Source organism: Thunnus maccoyii, chromosome 21 (assembly GCF_910596095.1).
Source record: "Thunnus maccoyii chromosome 21, fThuMac1.1, whole genome shotgun sequence".
Classification (NCBI taxonomy): Eukaryota; Metazoa; Chordata; class Actinopteri; order Scombriformes; family Scombridae; genus Thunnus; species Thunnus maccoyii.
Window position 1 is genome coordinate 12,225,127 of NC_056553.1, and position 15,595 is coordinate 12,240,721.

The following is a 15,595-nucleotide window of genomic DNA, read 5'->3' on the forward strand; positions in this document are numbered from 1 at the left end:
GGTAGTAATACCTCGATATAATATGCATGTAAAATAGCAGGATGATGATTATACATCAAGCCACATGAATATTTAACTGCATAAATCATTCATTAATATTTAAACAGACAGAGTATTGAGTTACTGAAATTCAGCGAGGATCTTATAACATCTACTGTATATTAAGTGTCAACATCTTTACAAACATTGATAGTCTAGATAGAGAACCAGTAATGAATTCCTAATTTATTGATCATTAAAAGCGAGGCAGCACTTTTATATGTAATAAAATGACAGAGACCTGCCAAGTTGTTCTGTATATTTATTTACATTTATCCTAACAAAGTCAACGTTTGAAATATTACAAAATTACCATACATATGTTAATTTAAGAAGAGCAGGTTATATAGTCGATGATCTGTACAGTGTATCAAAGGATCCTGTCCCCTGGAGCTGCACAGTGAGGGGAGTATCCAACAGAGGAGCGTGAATTACCACTGTGGCCTTGAACTCTCTGTCCTCACTACAACACACACAAACTCATAAAATTCAGAAATCTGAAACCATGGCATGTTATTTTTTTACCTTCACAGACATTTTAATATTAGGTTGTGGTTTGTTACCTGGCAGTGAAGCTGATCTGTAGACGCTGGCTGCAGCTAGTAACATGGAGCTCCTTGGACCTGAGGAGCCCAGAGTCTGGTGTCATTCTGAAGACATGGGAGTCCCCTTCATCTGAATCTATACACAAATACATACATATAGTGAAACACACGGGCATGGTCCATGTGACAAGTGTCTGTGAGGGAATATTAATATTAATTGCCACCGAGAAGTGAAACTAGAGTGAAATCACTGACATTATTTTCTGCCAATTCTTGTTACATAAAAGAAAGGGAATCCTTTGACATTATACAGTCTGAAAAAGCCTCAAACTGGCTATAATATGGCAGAAGAGTCTGACACCTTCCCATTAATACATTAAACAATGAGAGATGCCAACTATGTATAATAACCAGCATTCTAAAGTCCTGTATGTGTAAATAAATTACATAACTCCAGCTGGTAAAGCCATGTACGCTTCAGCCTAAGACCTAAACAAACCCTAAAGGAATTAAGTGCGGAAAAACAGAAGATGGTTCCATGGTTACTTATAACTGATCTCCAGTAAGTGTAGTCTCCGTGGCTGTGGAGGTTTACATCTCTGGTCTGCGTCTGCCCCACGTAGCAGAACCCAAAGTTGATGCTGTCAGAGGACAGACTCAGTGTTGGAAGATTCACATGGGCACGGAGAGGCACTGCCTGAACAGAGCCCACAAGATGAAACTTTTTGAGATGTGAAAGTTTTGCAATTACCTACAAATGATTACACAGTGTTATTTCACTTTCTCCTTCTATACATTCATTTCTACAGTCACTGACCTGCAGGCTATTGTTGCTATAGTGAATCAAGAGGTTTTGCTGGAACGTCAGCTTCTTCTGCCCACTTGCACTGTGGACTAACGTCACCCCAGGAGGAACGTCCTCATCTGCCTGCCGGTCTGCTTTGAGCACAAGAGGCAGGGAGCAGTTGAAGGCCACTTCCACCTGGTATTTAAAAGACAAGAATAAGAGTTACAGTCAATAAAGTTGCTATCAAGTATAACAAGATAATGGAAAATCCTTTTAGATCAAAATCAGCCCTCCTCCTCACACCTTCATGCTATGTTGGGGTTGCAGCACCAGAGGCTGACTGTCACCAGTAGGTGGGTGGTTGGAGGTGCCACTACGGGCTCTGGGCTGCGGCTTGAGCACTAAAAATGGAGGCTGAGTTTCCAGCCTGAAGTGCAGGGCCATCTCAGAGGTATTTCTCAGCTGAAATGTCCGTATGACTTCAACTTCTCGCATTAACAGCTGCGGAACAAAACAACCAGAAATACCGTAAGCCCTCGGGATCAATACCTCATACGTGCGCTTCAGTGTGTCTGAACACTGCTGATTAGTGTTGTACATTTCTTGTACTGACCTCCTCCAATTCTCCCAATAGTAAATCACCGGCCATGGCATGAAACTCCAGCACCCCCTTGTCCTCCTCCATCTGCACTAACAGCCTGCAGCAACAGGGAGCCAAGAGGAAGATATGCAACTTAATCAGACCACCTCTGAGCTGCTTTTGCCTGACCTCAGCTGATTTTAATTTAGGAAACATAAATTGAGTTGGATGCATCAGGGGTTTTGGGGACATAAATAGTATGATTGCAACTGCTTACACTGCAGGCTTAACGACTGCTAGTAGATCCATTCTGACAGGCTCCAAATCCAAACCCTGAACCCTTCCAACTTTACCTGGAACACAGGCAGCCATCTGTAACACAAAACGACAACAACACAATACTAGAATTGATTAATACAAAATATATGCTGCATTAGAGTCATCTACTTTTTGCCTTTACTCAGTTTTGACAGTAAAACACACTATTTAGTATATTTAGCATGTTACCTCTGAGTCTAGACTCATGAAGCCAAGAGCCAAGCCCACACATTTGGACTCACAAGCTGACCGGGAAAGAGTCAAAGGGGTGAAAGACACATGGATGGTGCCGCTGCTTTTTGCTGGAATCACCTTGAGACACATTTACCAGGAAGAAAACAGATAATTATTCAGATGTGTCTCTGTGGTAAAATACATGTGTGGCTAAAATTTTAGTAACGTACTATTTGCTGCGGCGTGATGCAGTATGGGTAATCGGACAGGCTGCCCACATGAGGTCGAATGTGGACAGAGAAGAGTTTTTTCTTGGCATGACAAGGATAAAGACAGGTTTCCTCTTCCTCACAGGCATTCTTGGTTAAATATTCCTCCCCTTCCACGTCCTGAAATTGATAGACGTAAGCTGGTTTTAAGCCAATAAAATGATAGACGTAAGCTGGTTTTAAGCCAATAAAATGATAAAATATACATTTCATGTGGGTCCATTTACTGGCACAGCCATATGAATTTCCCAGAGGCCACCTCGTAATAAAATTATTGTATGCCATTGAACTTGTTTGTGTGTCTGTGTTGTGGTGTTAATGTACTCACTGTCACACTTTGGCAAGAGCCACTCGTTCCCTCAGAGCTTGAGGTGTGAGTTCGTTCCCAGGCTGTTTGAATGTTCCCGTCAGAAAGCCTCATTGCTCTGCTCATCATTTCATTGCCATCAGCGTCCTTGAGGGGCAAGGCGCCCCCGTATGCCACCAAAACATCCACCAGCTTACGATCGTTCTGATCTACGTTATAGGTCTCCCAGTCCATACGAATATCTGGCAGGAAACAAAGATTTAGATTAGATAACTTTATTAACTAAACTAGTTTGGCTTCACATACACATTGACAACAAAAGACACACAAGTCAGGGACGTCACAGCAGAAACACGTGAAAGACATATTACACTGCAGTAATAACACTAACTCACAAACTAACACATATTCTGAGAGGACACAGTGTAACTCAGGAGCCTGTCTAGCCACTAAAATGAGCAAAAAACAATGTAAATACAATGTATTAAATAATATATAAAAGGCAGATCATTAGTAATATCCTTAAAACAACAAAATAGGCAATAAATATTAAACCAAATCTTAAAAATTATTTTAAAAATACAAAACAATTAATATCTCAGAAAACAAGCACTTGTCAGGTGTCATTCATAAGTTTCACAACTGTGAGCACAAAACACCTAACTCCTTCTATGGAGCATTTGGACATTTGTAACCAGACACTCAACATACTTTCTTAGACTACTAAAAGACAATACAGGGGGGTAGACCTTCAAACTGCAGTTTGGTTTGAACACTCCTCCTGGTTCTTTCTTCCAAAACCTTTTCTAATAAATCAGGAGTAAAACCAACTAAAGCACCAGCGTTTAAATACATTTTGTTCATCTTATTCCTGTCAGTAATGTTCTTAACCCAGACCAAGTCTTTTATGATTATACTTACCAAACATGGTGGGATTGTTGATGCGAAGAGAACGAGACACTGTGTCACCTCCAGACAGGTGAGTACCAAACCTAATGATGTGCACGGGAATGTCAGACCAAAAGGTCTCTGTTACTGCTTGAATGTTTGCAACCTCTTTTTAAAGCCAAAAAATAGAAAAATAAACAGACCGTATGATTGGTCCCTGGTTCTGGTCATCTGGACGCGGGCCTGTCATCTGGAAGTAGAGCGGACAGCCTTTCACTGTCATCTGCATGGGAATGAGCGTGGGCTCAAGGTCGCCCACCTGCAGGAGAAAAACAGAGAGGGAAAGGTTCAACTTCATCTGAGAAAATCAAGAGGAAACACGTCATAGTCATTTCTAATCCTTAAGTACAAGAATCATACTCTGCATATGAGGTGATCTCTGTATTCCCCCCACATGTCACTGTAAGCGGTCACATCCACAGTCTGAGTCTCAAATGGTCCCAGTGTCCCCGTGTTTGGCAGGACAAAGAATGCTGCACCTTTTCCATGAGCCAGCAGGCTGCTCACAAACTCTGCCAATGGATACAGAAATACAGATTCAGAACCTCCACGCCTGCCCTTATACTGCTTCATATTAAAAATGTGAGCCCAAATAAAAAGATAAGCATACCCTGATGTGCTTTTTCTTCTACTTTCTTAGCTTGAACAGAGTGAAGCGGCTTCTTGATGTATGTACATCTGCGTTTAAAATGCAACCTGTGTCATATCTACAATATAGTAAAATCATTCTTTAGGTCAGTGAGCTAGAAGCTTTACCTTTTGTCTGACTGGTTATTTGGCTTTGAGGCATGACAAGTGAAATACTCTGCCTCTATGGTGAAAGGTGCAGGGATAGCGGTTTGATTGGTTATCAATAACTGCTTGGTAATGGCCCTCTTCAAAATGACATCATGTCCAAAGTTGAGCTCCAGCGCCGAGGGGCTCTGATCATCAGCGGGAGAGCTACAGGGAAAGAACAGCAATTACATTTTGTGTGCCAACTGACTTACTGAACAATTATGGAGCAGATGGTGTTGCAAGGTGTTCTTATACAAGGTTTTTGCCAACGTAACTACCAGACACTGGGCAGAGAAAATGACACACTGAGTTTCTTGGTTTTGGAAGCCACGATGCCAAGAACAAGGGGAGAGTTCATCCCCTGGACCTCACAGAGAGCGGCCACCTCAGTCAGCTGCAGTTGGAGGAAGGATGAAGCAAAGTAAACAAGATATTGTGACAGTAGATTAAAGATGAGATACATTCAAACCTTTTTGTCTTTGGTGACAAATCATATGAGCTTCAAGTATGTAGACTGGTACTTACATCTCTGTGAGATGTAAAGGTGACAGTGATCTCCATGCTAGCGTTAGGTCCCAGAGTACCAGATGAAGGATCGAAACTGGCTGAACACAGTGAAGCCTGGGGACCCTGAAGCTGAGCCTGCAGGAGAAAATGTCAACATGACTTCACCAAGTAATAATTATGTTGAAAGAGATCCCAATTTTTGTCCATCTTATTTATGGGGAAGATATGAAAGAAAAACCCCACATTTTCCCATTAATAACATGTAACTTAACAACCTTATATAATCACAAACATTGTTACAGGTCAGGGCTTTGTTTCCTACATCATTTCATGTTCATAAAGTAAATCAAGTGGTGATGAATGGTAAAAGTAGTTCCACACACCATCCAGGTGAAGTGTGAAGGCAGCAGGGTCTGATTGAAAAGAGTGACTGCCCCCTTGGCAGGAACTCCAGTGTAGAGTCCAGAGAAGACCAGCTCACAGTTTAGCAGACACACCTGAGGAGACTGCACATCTGCTCGCACTGACAGGTGACTGCAAAGAACACACAGGTAGTGCTACTTGTTATCAACAGAGCTCTGTCACAGATCATTATTGCTGATAGTGTTATCACGGCTGTTGTCACTCTGCATCACTTGACAGCCTCTGAGTTCCAGCTGCCTTTAGGCACAATGCTTGGGTAACGAGAAAATCTACATCTTGAGGTAAATCTTAAAGAGAACAATAAAGTTTTAGGTAGCTGAGAGGCCTCACCATCCTGTTCCCTTCTCCACTGTAAGCTCCAACTCTGTTTCAAACTGCTGGCAGAAATGTGGTCTAAAGACGACGTCCACACTGCAAGAAGCCAAAGGAGGCAGCACACCTCTGCATGGCTCTACTAATATCTAAGGACAAATATAGACAATATAATAGAAGTTAATGTAGACATTAATGATGAATCTAACCATAAAATACATGTTATCTTATCACAGGTGTGTTGCCATGTTGGTCTATTGTACCTGTGTGTCTTGGTGGTCTTGCTGACTGTTATGCCTCTCCTCCAGTGTCCAGGAAGCCTCCAGCTGGGTGATGTTGGTGAGGAGCAGTGAGGTCTGGGTCTGCTCCCCAAGCCTCATGAGCCCAAAGTCCACACTGGGCACACTGAGGGTCACTATAGGACCCTAACCAACACCGCATGATGAGCATAAAGAGGTCACAGCTCACAGACGAGCTACACTCATAGAACGTGTCACAGCATTAATGTGGATTTTAATGACACTTTAGTAATGTTGTGATAGTGTTATGGTTAATTCTCACCTTGAAGGAGACTTCCACAGCCAACGTGACAGGCTCATGGTGATGCTCTATGTGGCAAACCACACTGGTCACGACCCTCTCTGGTTTCCCTCCGGTCACAATCAGGTCAAAATCAAAGCACTCATTCTCCTCTGGACCCATCAAACACAAATCAATCGGTCAATAAAACAATAAAAAAATAATTCATCCTTCATTTTAAACTTCATGGAAGGATACTGTATGTCTATATCATTGTACTGTGTGACACACCTATTTTACCAGCAGAGGGCTCCACCTCTATTATGTGGCAGTCGCTGTTCATCCTCTCCCATTGAAAAAAGACACAGGTTTTGCTGTGGTTCCACATCTGATACACACAAGAAAACACCATTTATAACTATATCTTATATGTGTCAACTATGTCTGTCAATGAAACAGTAATTTAAATAACCTTGAACTGCCTCCGTGTGGTTGTGCAAATAAAAAGTTCACCAGGGATTACAACAGCATAGGGCTCCAGTAGGACCTGGTAGGGCTCCGTTGACCCCTTGACCTCTATATCCATGACGATGACATCACTCACCTTGGAGCCGGTGCACACAGGCTGAAGGACGCTAGATTTCCCACAGACACAATCCAACAATTTGTTAGATGAAAAGTATGCCAAGCTTCAGTTTAGTAAACTTAAGATGTGATGTCAGCACTTCCTATGTGATGACCTTGTGGTGTCATTTTTACACATGAATATTGACAGTGAACACACTTGTACCATGGTTCATACAGGGAAACAGGAACTTTACCCATTGTCACAGGGCTCTGGTGGCAGATGGGGGACGTCTCTCAGGACTAAATGACAGACACTGTGGTAATCCTTCAACTTAAGAAAACACAAAGATTTTGAATGATGTGTAACATATGAGAAAGGTTTCCTTCTGACATATAGCATACTATGACATTGAGAGCACTATTATCTATGTTGTGTTCAGGAAAATGAATGTACTGCTTGATGACATTAAAAAATAAGAAATACTGCATTCTTTAAGCATAACTAGTGACATAATAAACCCCTGAAGAATGTTTTCTGAGTCTTATTTACCTCCTTAGGAGAGAAGGTGAACAAAAACTCTTGGTCCTGGCAGGGGGCCAGTATGCCTGTTAGGGGGCTCACATGGAAAGCACCATCTGTGGCCAGGTGGAAGTGAATATGTGAGGGCTTCGGGGTTTCCCCCGGAAGCAGAGGGTGCAGGTTGGGCTTCATGATCTGCCAGTGAAAAGGCATCTCCAAGTGGCTTCATCCCCGGTAAGACAGAGAGAGAGAGAGAGAGAGAGAGAGAGAGAGAGAGAGAGAGAGAGAGAGAGAGAGAGAGAGAGAGAGATGTAATATGACAGTTAATGAAGTAATTTCCTCATGTGCAACTATAAAAAGTGGCAGAGCAGCAGCTCTTGGTTGAAGCGACTTCTAACACATTATGTTACTTTGTGGTCAAACTGAATGCAGATGTTGTGCGTATTTGTGTTGGAGAAGAGAGGTGTTATAATCACAAAAAAGTTTCAGTGTTGTGATAGGAAGGTATATAAAACTGAGGCTTACACATTATTTCTGATGACAAGCTTCTTCTGTTGCACAGAGTGAGGGTTACACGGACTGAAACGGACAAAGTGGTCTGCAGTGAGGTCATGCACCTCTCCCACCACAGCAGGCTCCTTCTCTCCAGATACAGACACAAGCTCAAGAGCAATCAGCTGGCCTTCACCTGGGAAACACACACACACAAACACAAACACACACACACACATAAAGAGAAAGTGCAGGGGGTCAGCATCCAAAGAAGTACAACTGATCTTACAATAGAGGGAATTCTGAAGACTCATTTATAAGGCAGCAAAACTTAGCTGATCATTGAAAAGATTCACCTTCAACAGAAATGTCTTTCACCTGGCAGTTGTCACATACTACAGTGAACACCTGACAACTCCTCTCAGCAGTGGTGGGAAAGAAAACAACCTGCAAAGACACACATGTGCACACAAAGACGGACGTTTTTGTGTCTCAAAAACTGGGAAGTATATTAGGAAGGCTTTAAGAGGTATATATAAACTGTGTGTGGTTTTATAATAATCTAATAATATGTGAAAAAGCACTGTATTTGCTTATCACTTTTAGTGTCAAATGTAAATTTAATTTACCTCCATATCAGACTCACCTCCACTACAGTGGCCTCTCCTGGCTGCAGCACAAAGAGAGACGGGCTGACTGCAAAGGGTGGCTGCTCAGAAAAGTAAGTCCTCACCACCGACTATATAAAGAAAATAAAAACGGAACATTTGTCAAGCACATGAAGGTTACCTTCTTTGTTACAATAAAAAAAAAATATATATTTGAAAGTTACCAATCACTGAGATAAAACTGTATTTTTATCTTGGGCAATTTGTCACATAGATTTTTACCCTGAGGTTGGAGGCTGGCCACTGGTTCTTTGGGATAATGCAGAAAGTCCCAGCGCTGAGACCAACATTTTGGCACAGGAACTCAACAAACTTTACTCCTCCAATCAGGCAATAACCACAGTCCAGAACTCTAGGTACTGCAATTATTAGGTCATATGAACAAGGCATAACAATATACAGCATATACATTTTTTTCCTACTTAATTAGAAGACATAAAGAGGATTACAATTAAAATGTTGTGTTCTTTTAGAGGCTATTTAAAAGGAAGACAAGGTTGGCAGAGCCTCACAGGTGAGTACAGGAGGGGGTCGTCGGGCCTCGATGGGGACCACAAGCAAGCGCTCAGCCTGGGTCTCTATCACTAGGAAGTCCTCGTATTCCGCCAGAGAGTCTGGAGCGAAGCGCACTGTGTACTTACAACTCATCCCTGGAGCAACAACACCGCCCTCACCGGGGAATCTCCCTGCCAAAACAGACCAAAATGACAACCCCCCGTCTCACATTGAGCTAGTGTAACTCTCTATATCCAGTTGTATCCCACTCATCTTTTCATACATGTTTGTTACAGTAGGTGGTGCTGGTGTTCACATACTGGATTGCCAAAAAAAACATCAATTGAATTCCAGAGATGACTGTATTTGTCAAAACTTTCTGGCATTCTTTTGTGATACAGTCACTGATACCTGACACACTGTGCAGTGCAAAGCATCTACTATAAGAAGGCTATATACAGTCCAATCAGAGCCAAAGAAAGAGCTCACCCAGGCCAATAGAGAAGTAAGAGGTGGTAGGAGGGATGACTCGGACGTGACGGCTTGAGGAAGTCAGATTTTGCAGCTCCAGTGTAGTCTAAGACAAGACCAGACAAGACAGGACAGGATGTTTTACTGCTTATCATTTCACTGACTATGATTAGAGTGCAGGTAAAATATCAGTGTCAGAAACTTACCTCATACACATGTCCCACGCTGTAGTCTGTGAAGAACACTACTGAAGGTTTTGCTAAGAAGACTGGGACAGGATCATCACTGGAGCTGTCAGAGAGAAAGAGTACAAACACAACACCTGAGTATTCTGTGTGCTCTCAGTAAAAAATAGTCACACAGGAAGTGGTGAGCTGGGTAAAAAGCTACCAGCGACAGCATTGAGTCCTACACGAAAAACCACAAAGCAAGCATTTATGATTTTTGCACTTTCTTCATCTGCCAAGGAGTTTTTGCCCTCTGCTTGGAGCTGCTCTAATACTGTATGCTTCACACAGAAAAACAAAACTGACAAAAAAAATTGCCTATCCCTGCATACACACATTTACTTTATATATTGAACAACTTTGGATGTTGAAGACTAAGACTACAGTGAAACAAATTACAGCTGTAAAATTGTCACACCTACACAATTTACGTATCAGTATTATTCAGTGCCGGTAGATCTTGCCGACAAAACAGCAGCCAGATAGTTCATCATCCAGCAGTTAGTTGCGACCAGCACTGTTTGTACCCACAGGCAGTATGAGCCAGCCTGTCGTAAATGTATACTTTGCTCTCATTGTAGGATGTGCTTCGTTTGACATTCAGATGGTCTTCTATCTGTGTTTTTCTCTGGATCAGAGCTGTGTCAAAAATGTATTTGAGAGACTTGACCCCCACAATCTGTATGCAAACATTATTTGAACCAGGCCTGATTTAATTAAGAATGTAATGTAACAGTCACAAAGCAAAATGCTCTGAGATGTTTTAATACAAGTGGTGGGAAAGTCCGCTCTGGCTTATTAGGTATCGGACTATGTGTAGGCAAACTGTTTCTATCTACAATACATAGTGAATAAGGCAATTTAAAAGGCTTTGGATGATTTGGTTGTAATAAGCTAACTAAACCACAAATAATATGATCAGAAACACAACATGGCCGAGGCACCACATGAGAAATACATAATGCCAGTCAGATTAAGTTACACATTTCTACTTCGGCACAAAAGGTGTCCAGCTGCATGTACTGAGGTAAAGGGTATTTGTGTTTGCAGTTAATATTACAGAGGTATTGTGTAACCCAGGGCTATTGTATTTTGTCAAATATAGCACATTGTCGATATACTCTATGTCAATATCCTGCCTTTATTATATTGTCTGCCCTATGACAAAATGATGAGCATTCACTGTGGGATAATGGAAAAAAAGGCTTGCATGCTCAGCACATTTCAGGCATTGCACCTTTGCTCCTCCTTCCCTTTCCTCCCGTGCTCTGTCTTCGCCGCTTTGGCTCTGGAGCAGATGAGGGATGTGCCACCCTGCTGTGCATTTGGAGGAAGGAAGCGTGGATTGCGCAGGAAGCTGTGCCTTTCTTTCAGCTTCTTAAGTTTCTCCCAGCCCTCTGCCCGATCCTTTGCACTTGGCTCATCCTTCCACTTTGGTCTGGGTTTGGTCTGGTTCGGCTTCTGAAACACAGGGGAGATTATTGACAGATATTAACAATGATTTATAATCTGTATTTATAGGAGCTCAGGCTTGCCAGATGTCAAAAATTCTCAAAACCTGGATGAATGTCTAAATAGTTGTTTTTATGTCCTGTTTTGTCTCTGTTGGCTCCCTTTTTGGTTTATTCCAATAAGTCTTTGTTTTGATTGTTTATATATTGATATATATATATTAATTATATATATATAATTAAAAATATATATATTATATATTTTGTTGTATCAATTATAATATTAAAAATTCTATTTAGAAGAAACACTGAATAAGTTCATTATTAATAAAAAAAAAATACCACCTCTAACAAACTACTGCCATTAAAAATGAATACCACTGATATAGCACATTTGTTTTAGTGTCAGTGGTAGTAGCACACAAAGGACCTAAATATCAGTCTTGATAACTTTGTCCAATTGAGAGGATATAAGTTTCTGGCTCCTCACCTCATTGGGTGTTTTCATCCTCTTTGGGGTATATGAGCTGGATTCTAGAGTCAGGCTGAGATCTGACTCATGCATTTCTAAGACGGTCTTTTCTTGACTGGGAATCAGAGTATAACCATCATCCTGAGGCTCCCTGGACACGTGCATGGTGTAGGTGAAGGTAGGTCTGGCAGGATTTGTTCTTACTGTCAAGAAAAAGTAAAATAGTGAGTACAAAGACACTGGCACTTTACGATGAGTCCCAAAGACCATCGGGTACCTGCTGCTGGTGCTTCCACCCGTGGTTTTTGTGTAGGTAAGTAGTCCTGGGGGGAAATCAGGTCGTTCTTTTTGAGCAGATCCCCATCTACACAGCAGGAAAAGGCGGATTCGACTGAAAAAAAAGACATAAAAAATAGAGCTAAATTACAAAAGAAACAGTAGTTAGAGTTCATATTCATAAATGACATCAACCAAGCATACTGTGTGCTTCAGTGAAACAGCACAGCACTTCACAGCAGTATAATATATTGTATGAATTCATAAAAATACTTGCATCTCACCTGTAAGGAGACCCTGGTGATCATGAACATCTCCAATCTTCTCTTTCATCCTCTCATAGGCCTGGCTTTCTATGGTTGCAGCCCGAGCTCTGGCCTGAATTATATGACTTTCCAGCATGTCTGCCTCTTTTATACATTGGCTGTATTCTGAATGAATCTATATAATGAAAAAAAAAATAATAACAAAGATGATTACAATTTCTACAGTCATATGTTAATAAAAATTTACATTTCTGTGTTATTGTTTTTCCAAGTATGCAGCTTTGAATTGAAGTGTTACCTGTTGAAGCTCTTCAACATATCTGTCATGATAGCTGCTTCTTCCCTTCTTTGTCTTCGTGAGGTTGGACAGAGTGTCCTTCCCAATGATGTCTTTCGTGTAAAGGTCCTTGAAAATGCTTGCTAAAACATGAGAGATGTCCTAGTGTACAAGGAAGAGAGAGGAGCTTTATCATGAAAGTCATTTTGCTTGAGCAGCCGATAAATGGCCATCAGGTGTGCATCTTACCTGCGACTTTCCTGACGCGGGTCTGTGACTGTTCACTGACGGATCAAACCGGGATTTTTCTCCTGTCTCGGATTCCTCCTGCATGGTTGATTCAGATAACGCTAATGCTGATGTTTAATTAGCTATAGACGGCCGCTTTGAGAAAATATAGACTTATAGCTGTGGCTTAATGTTAAATGTTACTGAAGTCCTCAAGTGCTCGCTGCTTTTCAGCCGTGTTGGTGTACATGTGGTTGCCATAGCGACAGCCCAACATGCCTGCTCCGTCGCTCACCAGGAATGAATCACAGATAATAATAATAACAATAACAAAACCCCACTATATTTCACTTTTAAATTGTATTTTGTGTCCCCAAAACAATAAACAAACAAAGTTTTATCATTCTCATTTCTTTTTTGTACATTTTGACACTCCGTATTGATGGTTGAGCAGTTGTTCTTGTATTGTAGAGGCGTTTACAGTCCCCTTCTACCTAGTGAAGATAATTCACTTTCCAAAATTTGTCTTTTTCTGTACAGTCCTGTAGTGCAGCGACGTTTTTTTTTTTTTTCACAAAACGTTATTAATATTATGTTAATAGCCTACAGTGAGGAAGCAGAGGATATCCAAAACATTTCAAACTGTCAAACGTTAAAGTACTATGGGAAACCGAGGAGACTGTTTGGTGGACACTTAAACATCAGAAGTATTGTAAGGTAATTAATTTATTGTCTAACTCAAATCTGGACTTTCTGTCTATTTCTGAGACATGGCTGAAATAATCAACTAACGCATTTATGGTACCAGGATATGAATGTTTCAGACGGGACAGAACTGAAGGAAGAGGAGGGGTGGGCTCTAATGTACTGAGTGAATTTAGGACAATAAGGTCAGCAAAGTAATTTTACCTATCGATCACTGACATCCTTTGCAGTGGCAATTAAGCTATTCTTCCATTAGCTGTAGATGTTCAGCTTTATGTTCATAAGTCATAAAAAATAATAAATCATCAATCTTATTAATTCTATAAATCAAGATCTGAGTGTGAAATAAGCTGCTAACTTCAAACGTGAGTATGTTGCACCTTATGAGGGATTAAGCTAATATAGTTTTAGTTTTCTATCAGAAAATAAGACATATAGGTCATCAAAAATACACACACAAAACATCTCCCCCATGCAACAATATTCAAACTGAAATTTGTCAATAAAACAAGATATTTAAGTTAATGATAAAACATCATTTCAATTCACTAAAATAGTCTAAATGAAGAGTTTGCCTTACCTGAGGTTATCTATGTTTACCTGATTACTTGCAGCTCAAATACTCAGTCTGTTATACTGCTACATATGAACCAGAATGCCTCATGAGACCAGATGCAACATGTTTAATAACAATCACACCCGCATACTGTACTCACATATGAGGTGTGGCCATATCTGTTTCCCATGTGATTCCTTTTACATGAAACTACTTAGACAGCAAACTTGTAAAATGCAGAAGGCACTAAAGAGTCTTGTGTTTTTATCAGACTGAGTCATGCAAAGTCTTTTCAAAGCATTGTCCATATACAAAAAGAGCAGCTAAGAACAACCTAAATGGAACAACACATATAATGCCATATAGAAAAAACCACAACAGTCAGCTTGTTTAAGAGGCCAAGATTGCAAATACACCCAAAACAAATTCTCCGACTGCTGATCAGCTCATGTGGTGCTCAAGTGGGAATCTCAAAGAGGCAATTGTTAGCCCACTTTGTAGCTCCTCGTGGTTTGCCAGACAGAGCTGTTTTTTCACAAGGCCTGCCCCAGCACGAGAGTTCATAGGACAGAACAGGCTGGCAGACACTGATAATAAAGAGGCACAAAGAGGGATCTGTCTCAGTCCTTGTATATTACATTCTTACCGAGAACAGAAGCTCCTGTGTCCAATGCATTGCACAAACACTATTTACCTGCCAAGTATACTACTATTATAGTGACACCAATAAAAAAACATACCAAGACCTCTTTAATAATTGGCCAAAAAGTGGATTTTTTGCTCATAACAGATGAGCTAGGCATGCATGATAATCACCACCTGATCTATCCTGATCTATTTAGCTTTGAATTGTTGCTTTAGCACATATTTTGGTGCTTGAATCAACACTCAGCCAAGCACTCTCTGTCGAGGAATGAAGGCTTTACTCACTGTCAGTAGTTAGTGTTAAGACCTAAGGTATTACAACAATGATGGCTGTAAACATGGTGTGATGTGGAGTGATGAGGCTCCAAACATTAACTGTGTGGTGTAAAAAGATACGGGGGAGAGGCAAGACACACCTCAGGCTATAAATGGAAGGTCTGTACCAGACTATGGCAACACCCTAAACAAATCAAATCCCATTCTATAGGTGGCAGAATGCCTTGTAAAATCACACAATAACACTATATACAGTAATAAAGGCTCCTTCAATGTTATCTTATAAAGATTTACAGTGAACTTTATGCAAGTATCTATTTTAATCTATAATTTGTAGCATTCCATCCAAAGGTGTAGTTTCCACTGGCAGGGAGCTGAATGAAAGTCATAAGAGCAAGCACAGTGGCGTACTTGTCAGACCGGTGTTGCAGTGGGTGTGGACTCAGGGTGCATAAGAGCCTGATGGGCTGGCATTAACTGCGCACTGTGTGGGTCGGC

At 41.0% G+C, this 15,595-nt stretch overlaps 1 protein-coding gene across 1 annotated transcript; it reads right to left on the minus strand.

The window, feature by feature from the left end:
• Window positions 1-288: 288 nt before the first annotated feature.
• Window positions 289-13,244, minus strand: dlec1 (DLEC1 cilia and flagella associated protein). The gene is made up of 38 exons (XM_042399024.1): window positions 12,937-13,244; window positions 12,709-12,849; window positions 12,429-12,585; window positions 12,146-12,259; window positions 11,887-12,071; window positions 11,183-11,406; window positions 9,925-10,009; window positions 9,737-9,824; window positions 9,265-9,438; window positions 8,975-9,111; window positions 8,731-8,823; window positions 8,441-8,531; window positions 8,118-8,280; window positions 7,623-7,815; window positions 7,327-7,403; window positions 6,978-7,140; window positions 6,797-6,893; window positions 6,548-6,678; window positions 6,250-6,411; window positions 6,005-6,135; window positions 5,635-5,785; window positions 5,270-5,386; window positions 5,023-5,138; window positions 4,724-4,909; window positions 4,578-4,645; window positions 4,328-4,479; window positions 4,111-4,226; window positions 3,941-4,011; window positions 3,041-3,261; window positions 2,674-2,832; window positions 2,459-2,581; window positions 2,229-2,323; window positions 1,985-2,069; window positions 1,675-1,872; window positions 1,402-1,566; window positions 1,131-1,281; window positions 603-720; window positions 289-502 (listed from the first exon to the last, which is right to left on the minus strand). Exons 1-38 carry the CDS (start codon window positions 13,018-13,020, stop codon window positions 382-384), a joined length of 5,103 nt encoding a protein of 1,700 aa, XP_042254958.1. The 5' UTR covers window positions 13,021-13,244; the 3' UTR covers window positions 289-381.
• Window positions 13,245-15,595: the final 2,351 nt, after the last annotated feature.